Raw genomic sequence first — 14,976 nt, 5'->3', positions numbered from 1 at the left:
GTCTGTGGGAACAAAGCAAGAGATTTAAGAATTTAGAACTCTCAAACTCCAATTCTGGCTCTGATGTGACTCCTTTAATCCCGATGTCCCAGTTAAAGTAAAATTACTACATAATTTGGTGGCAGTACTTAATGTTTATATAGTTCTTTGAAAATGTGAAGTTATATATACATGCCAAGCACCATCTATGGAGGTATGTGAAAAATCACAATCAAAATTAAATATACACTGAATGAAACTTCTAGCCCTAAAAATTGTTATAATCTATACAAACTGATTTCCATTACAAATCTCTAAATTATGACAGACATTTCACAAAGTTGTTACCATCAACAAACACTTTTCTAATAGTGACTAGACTGATATACAATGCTAACTTCAGCAATTGTTAAAATACAAAAGTGGTATTTGCAGGGAAGGGCTGTTCATGCTACAATTAAAATTAAGATTTTGGGGGTTTTTTTGCTTACTTCTCCAATGGAGTCTTGAGAATCTTGATTGTAAATTTGAGTTTCTACCTCACCATCAGTGCTTTCTTCTGCTGTGATTTCCTCCTAAAAAAGCATGTATTTTTCATAGTAAGAGAGCCAGTCAGACAGACAACTACCATTTCTACATCAATGCCCAATACCTACCTTGTGACTGCTGACTAGCCTCTCTCCATCCAATCTCATATTTCTGCTTTTCTGACATCTCCTCGTGTCATATGAGATTCCATTTTCTCTCTACATCTGAATATTCAGACCATGTCCAAATATTGCTGCTTCTTTCTCCATAACTCAAAGACCTGGCCTTCTCTCTAGCCACACTGCTAAAACTCTTGCCCATGACCTTATTCTTCATTTTCAATTTCTGCATCTCCTACCTTCCTGACACCCATCTCATTCCTTTCAAGGCCTATTCAAAATACTGCTAAGCTCAACTGCATGGATTTCAAATTCTACTCTTTAACACAAAGCCCCTGCCATTAAATGCTATAACTTTTGTTTTCTTTGGAAGTTCAAGGTGTAGGCTATTCTAATGGTATAAAGCAGGGGTTTGCAACCTTTTTCTTTCTGAACCCCCCTCTACCTCCCCACATGCTATAAAAACTCCACGGCCCACCTGTGCCACAAAAACTGGTTTTCTGCAAATAAAAGCCAGGGGCAGCTTTAGGGAGTAGCAAGCAGGGCAATTGCCTGGGGCCCCCATGAAGCTGTTGCTCAGGCTTCAGCTTCAGCCCCAAGTGGTGGGGATTCGGCTTTTTGCCTTGGGCCCCAGCAAGTCTAATGCCAGCCCTGCTTGTCGGACCCCCTGAAACCTGCTCTCGGTCCCCTCGGCTCCCTGGTTGAGAACCACTGGAAAAGTGTTTGTCAATTATCATTTTCACAAAAGGTGACTGACTTTGCCAGCAACAGATTTTTAAAAGCTTTTGAAACAGGATCCTTGTCAAAAGCTTATTCCAATCTCAAATCCTGGGCAGGGCAAAATTATTCACTGAAAGTATTTTCCATTCTTACAAACCTCAGGTCCAACTCTCTGTACGCTTCTCAGTTTCTTTGGAAGAGGTATATCCACTGTTTCCTCTGAAATTTGTTCCGAGTTTTCTACTGTGCTATCCTCTTCCTCCTCTCGTGGACGCTTGGGCAAGGAAGAACTTGGGGTAGCTGAAACTTGAAAGAGCCCTTGGTGTTATTTTCAAGAGCATTACGGCACACAAAAAGGGTTTAAAAAACTGGCAGAAAACCAGATGATTTCAGATTTTTTTCTGAGAGACTGCCTCTTGCTATATACTCAACCATGGCACTTGGGACTGGATAGGAGTGTCCTGCTGTTCGCTCCTGGGGTTGAACACACTAGGGCTGGCAGCAGAGCTTTCTGAGCTGCAGGCCCCCCTCTGTGAAACTGGCCCCTATTCAAAGTCCACCAGAACCCAGATTTGCTTCAGCTCTTTGTTCGTTTTTCAGTAGCCTTGTTCCTGACAGAATTTGCTAACATTTCCGTGGGCAGCAGCAAGGACAATTAAAAATAGTCACAATGGGTACTTTTGGGGGTAAATTTTGCAAATAACAGAAGCATCTATAATGACAGGTGCTCAATGCAGCAGTAAGATCTAATTTTTTTTTTAATTGCCATCTAAGGCCTAGATGGGTTTGAAGAAAGTACAGGTACAATCACAGAATATATGTTCAGTTCAGTTGATTTAGTTTGCTTTCCTACAGTAGTTATTTATAAAGTTTAGAGCCAAACATGTATATTAAACTCTGAATCCTCATACCAAAGCAAGATTGAGGAAATTGAGAGGCGAATCAGGGGAGATCCTGCTTTTTTCTGTAGCAAACAAGATTTAACATCCAGCACTAGTTTGAGGAGGGCTTTAAACTAGGTTCACCGGGGGAAGGAGACCAAAGCCCTGAGGTAAGTGGGGAAATGGGATACCAGGAGGAAGCACGAGCTGGAGAGTGCAAGAGGGGACGACTCCTGTCTCATACTGAGAAAATGGGATGATCAGCGAGTTATCTTAAGTGCCTATACACAAATGCAAGAAGCCTGGGAAACAAACAGGGAGAACTGGAAGTCCTGGCACAGTCAAGGAACTATGATGTGACTGGAACAACAGAGACTTGGTAGGATAACTCATATGACTGGTGTACTGTCATGGATGGATATAAACTGTTCAGGAAGAACAGGCAGGGCAGAAAAGGTGGGGGAATTGCACTGTATGTAAGAGAGCAGTATGACTGCTCAGAGCTCTGGTATGAAACTGCAGAAAAACCTGAGAGTCTCTGGATTAAGTTTAGAAGTGTGAGCAACAAGGGTGATGTCGTGGTGGGAGTCTGCTATAGACCACCAGACCAGGGGGATGAGGTGGACGAGGCTTTCTTCTGGCAACTAACAGAAGTTGCTAGATCGCAGGCCCTGGTTCTCATGGGAGACTTCAATCACCCTGATATCTGCTGGGAGAGCAATACAGCGGTGCACAGACAATCCAGGAAGTTTTTGGAAAATGTAGGGAACAATTTCCTGGTGCAAGTGCTGGAGGAACCAACTAGGGGCAGAACTCTTCTTGACCTGCTGCTCACAAAGAATTAGTAGGGGAAGCAAAAGTGGATGGGAACCTGGTAGGCAGTGACCATGAGATGGTCGAATTCAGGATCCTGACACAAGGAAGGAAGGCGAGCAACAGAATATGGACCCTGAACTTCAGAAAAGCAGACTTTGACTCCCTCAGGGAACTGATGGGCAAGATCCCCAGGGAGAATAACATGAGGGGCATAGGAGTCCAGGAGAGCTGACTGTATTTTAAAGAATCTTTATTGAGGTTGCAGGAACAAACCATCCTCATGTGTAGAAAGAATAGCAAATATGGCAGGTGACCAGCTTGGCTTAACAGTGAAATCCTTGCTGATCTTAAACACAAAAAAGAAGCTTACAAGAAGTGGAAGACTGGACAAACGACCAGGGAGGAGTATACAAATATTGCTCAGGCATGCAGGAGTGAAATCAGGAAGGCCAAATCAAACTTGGAGTTGCAGCTAGCAAGAGATGTTAAGAACAACATGAAGGGTTTCTTCGGGTATGTTAGCAACAAGAAGAAAGTCAAGGAAAGCGTAGGCCCCTTACTGAATGAGGGAGGCAACCTAGTGACAGAGGATGTGGAAAAAGCTAATGTACTCAATGCCTTTTTTGCCTCTGTCTTCACGAACAAGGTCAGCTCGCAGACTGCTGCACTGAGCAGCACAGCATGGGGAGGAGGCGACCAGCCCTCTGTGGAGAAAGAAGTGGTTTGGGACTATTTAGAAAAGCTGGATGAGCACAAATCCATAGGGCTGGAGGCACTGCATCCGAGGGTGCTAAAGAAGTTGGCGGATGTGATTGCAGAGCGATTGGTCATTGTCTTTGAAAACTCATGGTGATTGGGGGAGGTCCCAGATGACTGGGAAAAGGCTAATGCAGTGCTCATCTTTTAAAGAGAGAAGGAGGAGGATCTGGGGAACTACAGGCCAGTCAGCCTCACCTCAGGCCCTGGAAAAATCATGGAGCAGGTCCTCAAGGAATCAATTCTGAAGCACTTAAAGGAGAGGAAAGTGATCAGGAACAGTCAGCATGGATTCACCAAGGGCAAATCATGCCGAACCTAATTAATTGCCTTCTATGAGGAGATAACTGGCTCTGTGGATGAGGGGAAAGCAGTGGACGTGTTATTCCTTGACTTTAGCAAAGCTTTTGATACGGTCTCCCACAGTATTCTTGCCGGCAAGTTAAAGAAGTATGGGTTGGATGAATGGACTATAAGGTGGATAGAAAGCTGGCCAGATCATCGGGCTCAACGGGTAGTGATCAATGGCTCCATGTCTAGTTGGCAGCCAGTATCAAGTGGAGTGCCCCAAGGGTTGGTACTGGGGCCAGTTTTGTTCAATATCTTCATAATGATCTGGAGGATGGCGTGGACTGCACTCTCAGCAAGTTTCGAGATAACACTAAACTGGGAGGAGTGGTAGATACGCTGGAGGGTAGGGATAGGATACAGAGGGACCTAGACAAATTAAGAGGATTGGGCCAAAAGAAACCTGATGAGGTTCAACAGCACAAATGCAGAGTTCTGCACTTAGGATGGAAGAATCCCATGTACTGCTACAGACTAGGGACCGAATGGCTAGGAAGTAGTTCTGCAGAAAAGGACCTAGGGGTTACAAAGGACGAGAAGCTGGATACGAGTCGACAGTGTGCCCTTGTTGCCAAGAAGGCTAACAGCATTTTGGGCTGTATAAGTAGGGGCATTGCCAGCAGATTGAGAGACATGATCATTCCCCTCTATTCAACATTGGTGAGGCCTCATCTGGAGTACCGCGTCCAGTTTTGGGCCCCACACTACAAGGAGGATGTGGAAAAATTGGAAAGAGTCCAGCGGAGGGCAACAAAAATGATTACGGAGCTGGAACACATGACTTATGAGGAGAGGCTGAGGGAACTGGGATGGTTTAGTCTGCAGAAGAGAAGAATGGGGGGGATTTGATAGCTGCTTTCAACTACCTGAAAGGGGGTTTCAAAGAGGATGGATCTAGACTGTTCTCAGTGGTACCAGATGACAGAACAAGGAGTAATGGTCTCAAGTTGCAGTGGGGGAGGTTTAGGTTGGATATTAGGAAAAACTTTTTCACTAAGAGGGTGGTGAAGCACTGGAATGCGTTACCTAGCGAGGTGGTGGAATCTCCATCCTTAGAGGTTTTTAAGGTCAGGCTTGACAAAGCCCTGCCTAGGATGATTTAGTTGGGGACTGGTCCTGCTTTGAGCAGGGGCTTGGACTAGATGACCTCCTGAGGTCCCTTCCAACCCTGATATTCTATGATTCTGTGAATAGACATGTGAACATTCACTTCTTGTTTCATCTAGGATACCTTTTAGAAGTGTGCTAGGTCACATTTTTTAAAAGGTAACACTTTGGAAGGTGCAAGAAGGTAGGCCAGACCTCAGTCTTTTTGAGAGCCTACCCCACAATTAGTGCACGAAGCCGTCAGATCCTATTATATGCATTATGGCCTGATTCAATGAGGATCTGTAGTGGTTTGGACACACCATGAGATTAGGCCCTACATATTTATTTAGAGAATGAAACCAACCTGTACCAAACACTGCTGTGGAAGTGGAGGGCCTTTCTATCTGTGAGCTCTGTACGACCTCTACAATGGTGGGGGGTGGCTCTTGAGTCGCTGGCTCAATCTGAGGATGACTTTGCTGAGTGGGCTGCACAAAAGCTGTAGCTTGAGTCTGTTGCTGAACAGTTAAGATGGGTTGAGAGAGAGAGGTCTGGACATTAGGACTGGTGGAGCGTACAGATCCACTTGTGCTTCCAAAGACTGGAACATGCTCTACTGGTCCTTCTGACTGCATAGCTGGAAAGGAAATGGTAGCACATTTTAATTGGCTTATAATTATCTAGTAGAGTTCACATTACTTTTCACTTGAGAAAGCTTTGGATAGTGAGATTTAATGTTTCTCATGTATAGCCTGTTAACTGATTTAAAGGTATAAAAACTGTAAAAGCACAAAAAAATTAGCAAGGGGAGTCAAGGTCAGGTAGAATACCAGAAGTTATATTTAACTCTGAAATTGACTAGATTTCAAGGTAAAGGTGCCTTTTTAAGGTTATTTTAATTTAGATAGTTGCCCTTTATTTAGAACACTTACCTTCTTGGGTTTCCACCTGTGTTGTAGGCATAACTGTGGCTGTTGGAGTAGTGGTTGGATTTGTAACTGTAGCAGGAGTAACCATTGGACGGATACTTGCTCTTGGAGTAGATTTACTCCCGGGTATGGCAGTAGCAGTCACTTTACTTGGAGTTGACACAACAGGCGTTGGCTTAATGTTTGCTGTTGGTGGATCTGAAGTGCTAGCTCTGGAAATAGGACACTGGTTTTATTTGTGCTAACAAAGTTGGGGTCAGACTTACAAGTGTATCAAATTCAGTTTTCTAACAAAATATCAAATGTTGATTAAAAAAGTTTCATAACATTTAAAACAGATCATGGCATAGTGCTAGTATCTAAGCTAAATTATTATTTAATTGGCATCACGGAGACTTGGTGGGATGCCCACATGGGTGAAAGTGATCATGAAATGATAGATTTCATGATTCTATGAAAAGGAAGGAGTGAGAGCAGCAGAATAAGAACTGTGGACTTCAAAAAGATGATTAACAGAGAACTGGAAGGCAAGGTCCCATGGGAAGAAAATCTGAGGGATACAGGAGACACTTTGGAGGACTTCTAGAGGACACAACAGAATGGCAAACTATCCTGATGCAAAGGAAGATAGGAAGAATAGTAAGACACCAAAGTGTCTCCATTAGGAGCTCTTTAATGACCTGAAAAATCAAAAAGGAATCCTACAAAAAGTGAACACATGGACAAATTGCTGAGGAGTACAAAAGAATAGAACAAGCAAGTACGAACAAATTCAGAAAGGTTAAAGCACAAAAGTTACAGCTAATAAGGGATATAAAAGGTAATAAGAGGCAGCTCTTCAAATACATTTACAGCCAGAGAAAGACCAAAGTGTAGGCTTCTACTTAGTTGGGAGGAGACCAAGTAAGAGATGACATTTGGAAGGCTAAGGTGTTTAATGTCTATTCTGCTTCAGTCTTCACTAAAAAAAGAAGAGTAGTAACCAGATACTCAATACAATTAATATTATCAACAAGAAGGGAAGAATGCAAGCCAAAATAGGGAAAGATCAGGTTAAAGAATATGTGTATAAGTTAGATGTATTAAATTTAACAGGGCCAAAAGAAATACATCCTAGGATACTTAATGAACTAGCTGAAGCCATCTTGGAACTGTTAGCAATTATTATCAGGAGAACTCAAGGACTGGAGAAAGGTAAGGAGAGTATTTATCTTTGAAAAAAGGGAACAAAGAGGACACGGGGCATTATAGACCAGACAGACTAACTTCAGTACCTGGAAAGATACTGGGACAAATTATTAAACAATTTGTAAGCACTTAGGGGATAAGAGAGTTATAAAAACAGACAGCATGAATCTGTCAAGAACAAATCATGACAAACCAACCTAATTTCCTTCTTTCACAGGATTACTGGCCTAGTGAATTGGGGAACCAGCAGATGTGATGTGTCTTGATTTTAATAAGGCTTTTGACACAGTTACCACAACATTCTCATAAGCAAACTCAGGAATTATAGTCTATATGAAATTGCTTTAGGGCGAGAGCATAATTGGTTGAAAGACTATACTCAAGCTGGAAAGGCACGTCTTCAGGGGTCCTGCAGGCTTATTCAATATTAGAAGGACAAAATGTTAGAAGGATTAGAATTCAAAACCCACCTTGAAAAATTAGAGAATTGGACTGAAATCAACTAGATGAAATTCAATAAAGATAAATGCAAAGTACCACACTTAGGGAGGAAAAAAATCAAATAACGAACACAAAATGGGAAATAACTAGCTAGGTGGCAGTTCTGCTGAAAAGTATCTGGGAATTATAGTGGATCACAGATTGAAAATCTACAATGGCTGCAGTTGCAAAAAAGGCTTATATCATTCTGGAGTGTATTAACAGGAGTGCTGTATGTAAGACATGGTAAGTAACTGTCCCGCTCTACTCAGCATTGGTTAGGCCTGAGATAGAGTAGTGTCCTGTTCTGGGCACCACACTTTAGGAAAGATGTGAATAATTGGAGAGAGGCCAGAGGAGAGCAACAATTGGGTGATGGGGTAACAAAATGGCAGATGAAATTCAACGTTGATAAACGAAAGTAATGCACATTGGAAAACATAATCCCAACTATGCATATAAAATCATGGGGTCTAAACTAGCTGTTAGCACTTGAGAGAGAGATCTTGGCATCACTGCAGATAGTTCTCTGGAAACATCCACTCAACATGTAGCAGCAGTCAAAAAAGCTAAGAGAATGTTGGTAATCATTAAGAAAGGGATAGATAAGATGACAAAATATCATATTGCCTCTATATAAATCCATGGTATGCCCACATCTTGAATACTGCATGCAGATGTGGTCACCCCATCTCAAAAAATATACTGGAATTGGAAAAGGTTCAGAAAAGTGCAACAAAATTGATTAGGGGCATGGAATGGCTTCCGTCTGAGGAGAGATTAATAAGACTTGGACTTTTCAGCTTGGAAAAGAGATGACTAAGGGAGGGGATATGACAGAGGTCTATAAAATCATGACTGGTGTGGAGAAAGTCAATAAGGAAGTGTTATTTACTCCCTCTCATAACATAAGAACTAGGGGTCACCAAATGAAATTAATAGGCAGCAGGAAGTAAGTATTCCTTCACACAACACACAGTCAACCTGTGGAATTCTTTGCCAGAGGATGCTGTGAAGGCCAAGACTATAACAGGGTTCAAAAAAGAACTAGATACCGTATTTTCCGGCGTATAAGGTGACGGGGCGTATAAGACGACCCCCTAATTTTACAGTTAAAATATAGGTTTTGGCCTATATTCGCCCTATAAGACGACCCCCCCTTCTGAGGGGGGGAGCCCAGAGCCTTTTAAATCCCAGCCGCAGCCGGGAATCAGAGGGCTCTGGGCTGCCCGCTGCGGCGGGGAGCCCAGAGCCTTTTAAATCCCAGCCGCGGCCGGGAATCAGAGGGCTCTGGGCTGCCCGCTTCGGCGGGGAGCCCAGAGCCTTTTAAATCCCAGCCGCGGCAGGGAATCAGAGGGCTCTGGGCTGCCTGCTGCGGCGGGGAGCCCAGAGCCTTTTAAATCCCAGCCGCCCGCTGTTTATACCCGGCGTATAAGACGACTCCCGATTTTTGGGGGTTGTTTTTTAATATAGAAAGTCGTCTTATACGCCGGAATATACGGTAAGTTCATTGACGATAAATCCATCAATGGCTATTAGCCAGGATGGGCAGGGATGGTGTCTCAAGCCTCTGTTTGCCAGAAGCTGGGAACAAGTAACAGGGGATGGATCACTTGATAATTACCTGTTCTGTTCATTCCCTCTGGGGAACCTGGCATTGGCCACTGTCGGAAGACAGGTTACTGGGCTAGATGGACCTTTGGTCTGACCCAGTATGGCCATTCTTATGTTCTAGCAATAATGATAAAATGTTTAGAAAGGTTTAAAAAAACTGGGTAGGTTTAAGTCTAGAGAAAAGACAACTGGAGGGGGGGGGGGGCATGATAAACAGTCTTCAAATACATTTAACAGCTGTTATAAAGAGGATGGTGATTAGTTCTCCACGTCCACTGAAGGTGAGACAAGATATAGTGGCTTAATTTGCAGAAAGAGAGATTTAGGTTAGCTATTAGGAAAAACTACAAGGGTAGTTAAATTAAGAAGAGGTTACCAAGTGAAGTTGTAAATCCCCATCACTGGATGTTCTCAAAATCAGGTTGGACAAACACCTGTCAGAGATGGTCTAGGTTTACCTGGTCCTGTCTTAGTGCAGGGGGCTGGACTTAATGACCTCTCGAGGTCCTTTCCAGCGCTACATACTTATGATTCCGTAATCAACAGCTACCTTCAAAGTTTTGTTCACAATTATCATTCTTCCATATCTCCACTAGAAGAGATTCTGCAGGGCAAATTATGCCCAGTGCACAACCCCATAGCCTTGATAGATGTGATGAACTGGAAATCTGCATGGCTCCAGGTGATAAAGCGCTGTCTATACTGGTGCTTTTCAGTGCTAAAACTTCTGTCGCTCAGGGGTATGTTTTTTCACACCCCTGAACAACTAAAGTTTTAGTGCTGAAAGTGGCAGTGTAGACACAGCCTTATATTTGTCACTGAAGTCAACTGATACGGCTCAATACAGAGAGAGAATATCTGAATAAGAATGATGCCAGTGATAGTTACAGTCACTTCTCAAGATCAGAACTTCATTTTAAAGAGATACCAGGATTTTAAAGATCAAAACTGTTCCAAGAACAGAAATGTCAGATTATAAAGTCATAAAGATTATACATCTTTACAGGCTGGCGTAGTATCTGAAATGGCTTGTAATTTTTCAAATGGACTAGATTTCAAGTTCACAGTGTACCTAAATGTGACAGTTTAGCAGTAAATGACTTAACTGGTTAGATTTGCCTCAGGAGGCAGACAGTTCAGTTAGTCCATAGCTCAGTATTAGCATTAAGCAGTCAGTAACTTCCAAAAGCTGTTAAAAAATTCTTAAATGCAAAAGCCTTTAATTCATTTTAATTCATTCCTACAGTTTAAAACAAAAAATATAGACACAGCAACTGGACAAAAAAGAACCTGCAACTTACATTCCTCTTTCACCTGAAGCTGGAGTAGATTTGAGTGTGATCTGCCTCTGCTGTTCCGGAACCTATTAGACATAAGTGTTTCTGTAAATTATATGATTCCATTGCCAAATATTAAGCCAGTAGGCTCTATAAAATAATCCAAAAATGCTATTTTGATTACTGCTTCAGTAGACAGATCTCTTTAATTACAATTGTTTCAACTACGGATTTGGCAGAATACCAGGTGAAGTCCCATGCTTACTCTCAAATATTCTGAGCTTGCTCAAGCAAGTCAAGTATTGTCTGGGATACCCGTGATAATGCAGTTTTTTAGTCAGCCAAAAAGAGTACTGATTAATTCTATTCTATTGGAAAGAACTATATTTACTGTTGGACCAGAATGCAAGCTCAAAGTGTTAGCACCAGAGTCCTGTGATATTGTATGTGCAAATAAGACTGCAGACAGAGTCAATGAGAGGAGCACTGTTTGAACGCTCCTCTGGTGAAACCTAGGTGGTAAAACAATTATATGCTTTTGTTAGCAATAGAAAGTTTGAATCCCACCAGAATGAATTTTTTGTTATTAACGTCTAATGCTCTGAAGAGCTGTTTCCCTTCCTTCCGAGACCAACTGGCTTTGGGACACTGGAGATGGTATGTACTCTTTTGGGTTTCCAGCCACATTATTCTGGGTATTAAAAAGGTTGGAAGCACCATGGGAAGAGGTTGTGTCTGTTAAATTTTCACCTGCTATCAGAGATATGGTATTAGGGAAGGGGCACCACACAGGAACTATTCTAATTCACAACTGCTCCATTACTGTGAACTCAAAGCCCACACTTGTTAGACACAAACCATTCTGTTTCACTACATATGCTAATACAACTAACAAAAGCTTCACATATCTTGTACCTTACCTTATTAGTAGACTCTGGAGGCTCATCTCGCTGCTCATGGTGCCTCTCTTGTTGCTCTCTTAGCTCTCTCTCCAGGCGGCAAATTCGACCTTCATACTGTGATTTGAGTGCACTCATCCGCACCTCCAACTCAGTCTTTTGCTCTTCTAATGCACTACTCTTTTGTTTCCACTCGTCATTTTCTTTTGTCAGCTGTTCTTTCGTACCTAATCAAGTAACAAAGCATTCCGTCTTTTCACTGTAAAACTGCCTTCCAAATCTCTGTGCACTGAAAGTCTGTTTGCTTTTATAAGTTAATGAAGTACTTTAAGCAGAGACCTATGTGTACTAACACATTGTAAGTGATAAAATTCTTAGTGATAGCTTGTGTGATTTTTTTTGAAAATATGGATAGCAATTGTAAATTTGAAATATTGAAGGACTGTATGTTTTCTCCAACCATCAGAAAGCAGGCACTAGTAATTTCATTCCTTCCTGATTAACACTGAACTTGCTGAAAGAAAGGAATATCCTCTGTGCGGGTAAGTTGTGTGGGATAAATACCTGGGTGCTAAGCAAGGACAATATCCTCTGACTCATCTAAAATAACTCTCAAATTAGTTATTTGCCTCTTAACTGATATCTAGTCAAACATTTTTACAGATTCCAATACTGCATAACTAACTGTATGTGGCTGAAAAACCTGCCCAAGGAACAGCTACATTCAAAGTTTAATTTTAGAAACTTACAGTTTACATCATAGTTAATTTCTGGCTGAAGTTTACCCAAGAAGACCACGTTTTTCTCTAGGGTTTCAGCCCAGGAAGTTTCTCCATAAAACCAATGAAAAAAATGGAAAACCCTTAAGGCACAGTAGGATAACTTACCAGCTAACTGTGCAATTTTCTGCTTGGCAGCCAGCAGGGTCTTCCTAGTCTTCTCCTCCTTCTCAGTTATCTGTTGCCTGAGCTGTTCTTCCTGTGTTGTTCTCTCTTGCAAATCTTGATGAAGACGAGAAAGTTCTGACTGTAGCTGAGATATCTGTTCCTGAAGACTTCTGGCTTCACTTTCTTTCTCTGCTATAGTCTGCAGAAAAAACAAAAGAGGTAATTTAGCTACCAGCTATAATACCTTGTAACTAGGTGGTGGGTGCGTGACACACAAAACACAGCTAATGAGCTGAGGTACTAACTAATCACTTTAGCTAAGATAGTAAAAGTTCTCAGTGGTATAATATTCCAGCTCCTCCAACAGAGTTAGAGAACACACATACTTCACAGGGTACAGTGAAGATTTGTTTGTAAAGTGCTTTCAAAACATATGTAGAAACTAACAATATTGCTCTCTTCTTACCTTCTGCAAATTTTCAATCTGATTCTCCAGGGCTTTTGCCTTCACCTCAGCCTGGCTGAGAGACTCTTTCAGTTCTTGTATTTCCTGGACAGAAGCTTGCTGTTCTTGTTCTTCTGCATAAGACTGAGTTGATGTCTCAGCAACCATCTGAAACATTGCAAATTGGTCAGGTCCGAGTTGTGGGTTTTTTGTTTTGTTTTTTAAAAAGGCACCATCAGATGTAGAAAGCTATCACTTTTATACACAACACTACCAGATGGATACTGATCATCAGAAATGGTCTAAGCGGGATACAGAAAGGAATTATGATGCTTTCTTAAGAGCTGTGTTTCATACATCACACATTCAAACAACATACAGCATATTATTCTTTGGACATTTCAAAGTTAGAGCCAGAATTTCATAGGCAAGTTTCTGTATCAGAAGTGATTTTAGGCACGTTTTTAGTTTTTAAAATTAATTCAGATATTATAAACAGTAATACATATGAAGACTCTGCTGAAAATGTACTGTTCAATTTCTTAAATAATCAGAATTTACATCTACCTTGTCATATTGTGCTTTCAGCTCTTCATACTGAGTCTTGTATCGTCGTCCAATTTTCTTGACCTGTGTTATAGTTTTGACTTTTTCTTGTATGTCAGCCACTTTATTCTCTAGCTCCTTCTGAAGAGTGTCCTTTTCAGTTCTTATTTTAGATAGCTCATCTCTGAGGGTCTGGACCAGATTCTGGCTTGTAGTCAGAGATGCATTAGATCTAAACACCAAAATTGGATGAAGAGATGCATGAGATCTTGCCAAGATATAAACAAAGTCAATACATTTTGATATGGCTATATTTTTGTACTGTCAGTCATCATGAGTGAATATATATTCAAAGTAAAGTACCCATATTGAATCAAATTATAAAAGTTTAATTTGGAGTCATTGGGCTACTTATTTTAAATGTCCTGTTTCCAAATAAATTAACACTTCATTTTTTATAACTAGGAGTATAAAAAGGAGTTAAATTGCTGAACAAACACCAAAGGCTTAACACTTATATAGGGATATTTATGAGTTTCATTTCCTGATGTTGTCTTATTTTAAATATTACGTAGTAAAACAGACTTTTAGTATGCAGAACTTTCCACAAAATTTCCTTATACTGTACCTTGCTATTTCTGCTTTAAGCCTGCCTGTTTCTTCACTCATCTGTTGTATGCGTTTGGTATTTGCCTCCTTCTCTGAAAGGAGCTTCCGATATTCTTCAAGATCAGTGTCTTTCTGTTGGCTCAGTAAGTGCTGAAAAATATTTGTAATCTGAATAGTCTTGATTCTTGCAAAAAGAAAACATATTTCATTCTACAGAATCTATACATGCTGGTGATTGTTGCTTTTGTGCTCTGTCAATGATGGTTTAGAACTGCAATCTAAGTTAGGCATGTGATACTGTATAAAAAAAGATGACCAATTTCAGGTCAGACTGCCAGAATACAAGGCATATACCCCAGGCTGGTGGTGTATTCTATCCTAAGACTTCACCAAACCGGTAACAAAAATGTCTGACCTGAAATTGTCCCATACCAGGCAGAGTGACAAGGCAAACTCATAATATCCTAACAAATTCAAGCTTTATAAATACATATTCATTGGTGATGTTTCACAAATCAAATTCACTTCAGTCTTCCATCACTTTTTCAGGAAATGGGGTTGATCTACCAACATTTGAGTTCTTTCATTTGGATTTCCTCTGTGAAAAGACGCACTCACCTGGGTCCGGGCTTTCCAACGTTTGACATCCTCTTCCAACAGCTTCTTTTCTGCCTGCAGCATTCCACTTTTTTCACTTAGCTCAGCATTAGACTCTTGTAAAGGTAGGATGTCTGCCTCTAGCTTACGCACCTGGGAAATCATCAGGTATTAAAATATACCCCCATCTCACTGGGGGACCAGAGGGGATGTTTGTCAGACTGGCAGAGTGATGTAAAGCCCAGAAGGAGAGATGGGAGAGTGCATGC

The 14,976-nt window shown here is 41.3% G+C and overlaps 1 protein-coding gene across 1 annotated transcript in view; it reads right to left on the bottom strand.

The window, feature by feature from the left end:
• The window catches only part of TPR (translocated promoter region, nuclear basket protein), an 80,794-nt gene that overhangs the window by 16,983 nt on the left and 48,835 nt on the right, over positions 1 to 14,976 (bottom strand). The window contains exons 29-39 of the mRNA XM_045028014.1: positions 14,729 to 14,860; positions 14,130 to 14,260; positions 13,523 to 13,733; positions 12,977 to 13,123; positions 12,511 to 12,709; positions 11,645 to 11,850; positions 10,749 to 10,810; positions 6,169 to 6,377; positions 5,601 to 5,873; positions 1,504 to 1,652; positions 471 to 554 (exon numbers count right to left, since the gene is read on the bottom strand). Coding sequence (XP_044883949.1) covers positions 471 to 554; positions 1,504 to 1,652; positions 5,601 to 5,873; positions 6,169 to 6,377; positions 10,749 to 10,810; positions 11,645 to 11,850; positions 12,511 to 12,709; positions 12,977 to 13,123; positions 13,523 to 13,733; positions 14,130 to 14,260; positions 14,729 to 14,860 — 1,803 coding nt within the window. The remainder of the gene's footprint in view (positions 1 to 470; positions 555 to 1,503; positions 1,653 to 5,600; positions 5,874 to 6,168; positions 6,378 to 10,748; positions 10,811 to 11,644; positions 11,851 to 12,510; positions 12,710 to 12,976; positions 13,124 to 13,522; positions 13,734 to 14,129; positions 14,261 to 14,728; positions 14,861 to 14,976) is intronic.

This window comes from Mauremys mutica, chromosome 8 (genome assembly GCF_020497125.1).
Source record: "Mauremys mutica isolate MM-2020 ecotype Southern chromosome 8, ASM2049712v1, whole genome shotgun sequence".
In the NCBI taxonomy this organism is placed as follows: domain Eukaryota; kingdom Metazoa; phylum Chordata; order Testudines; family Geoemydidae; genus Mauremys; species Mauremys mutica.
This window is presented reverse-complemented; position numbering and strand designations above follow the sequence as displayed.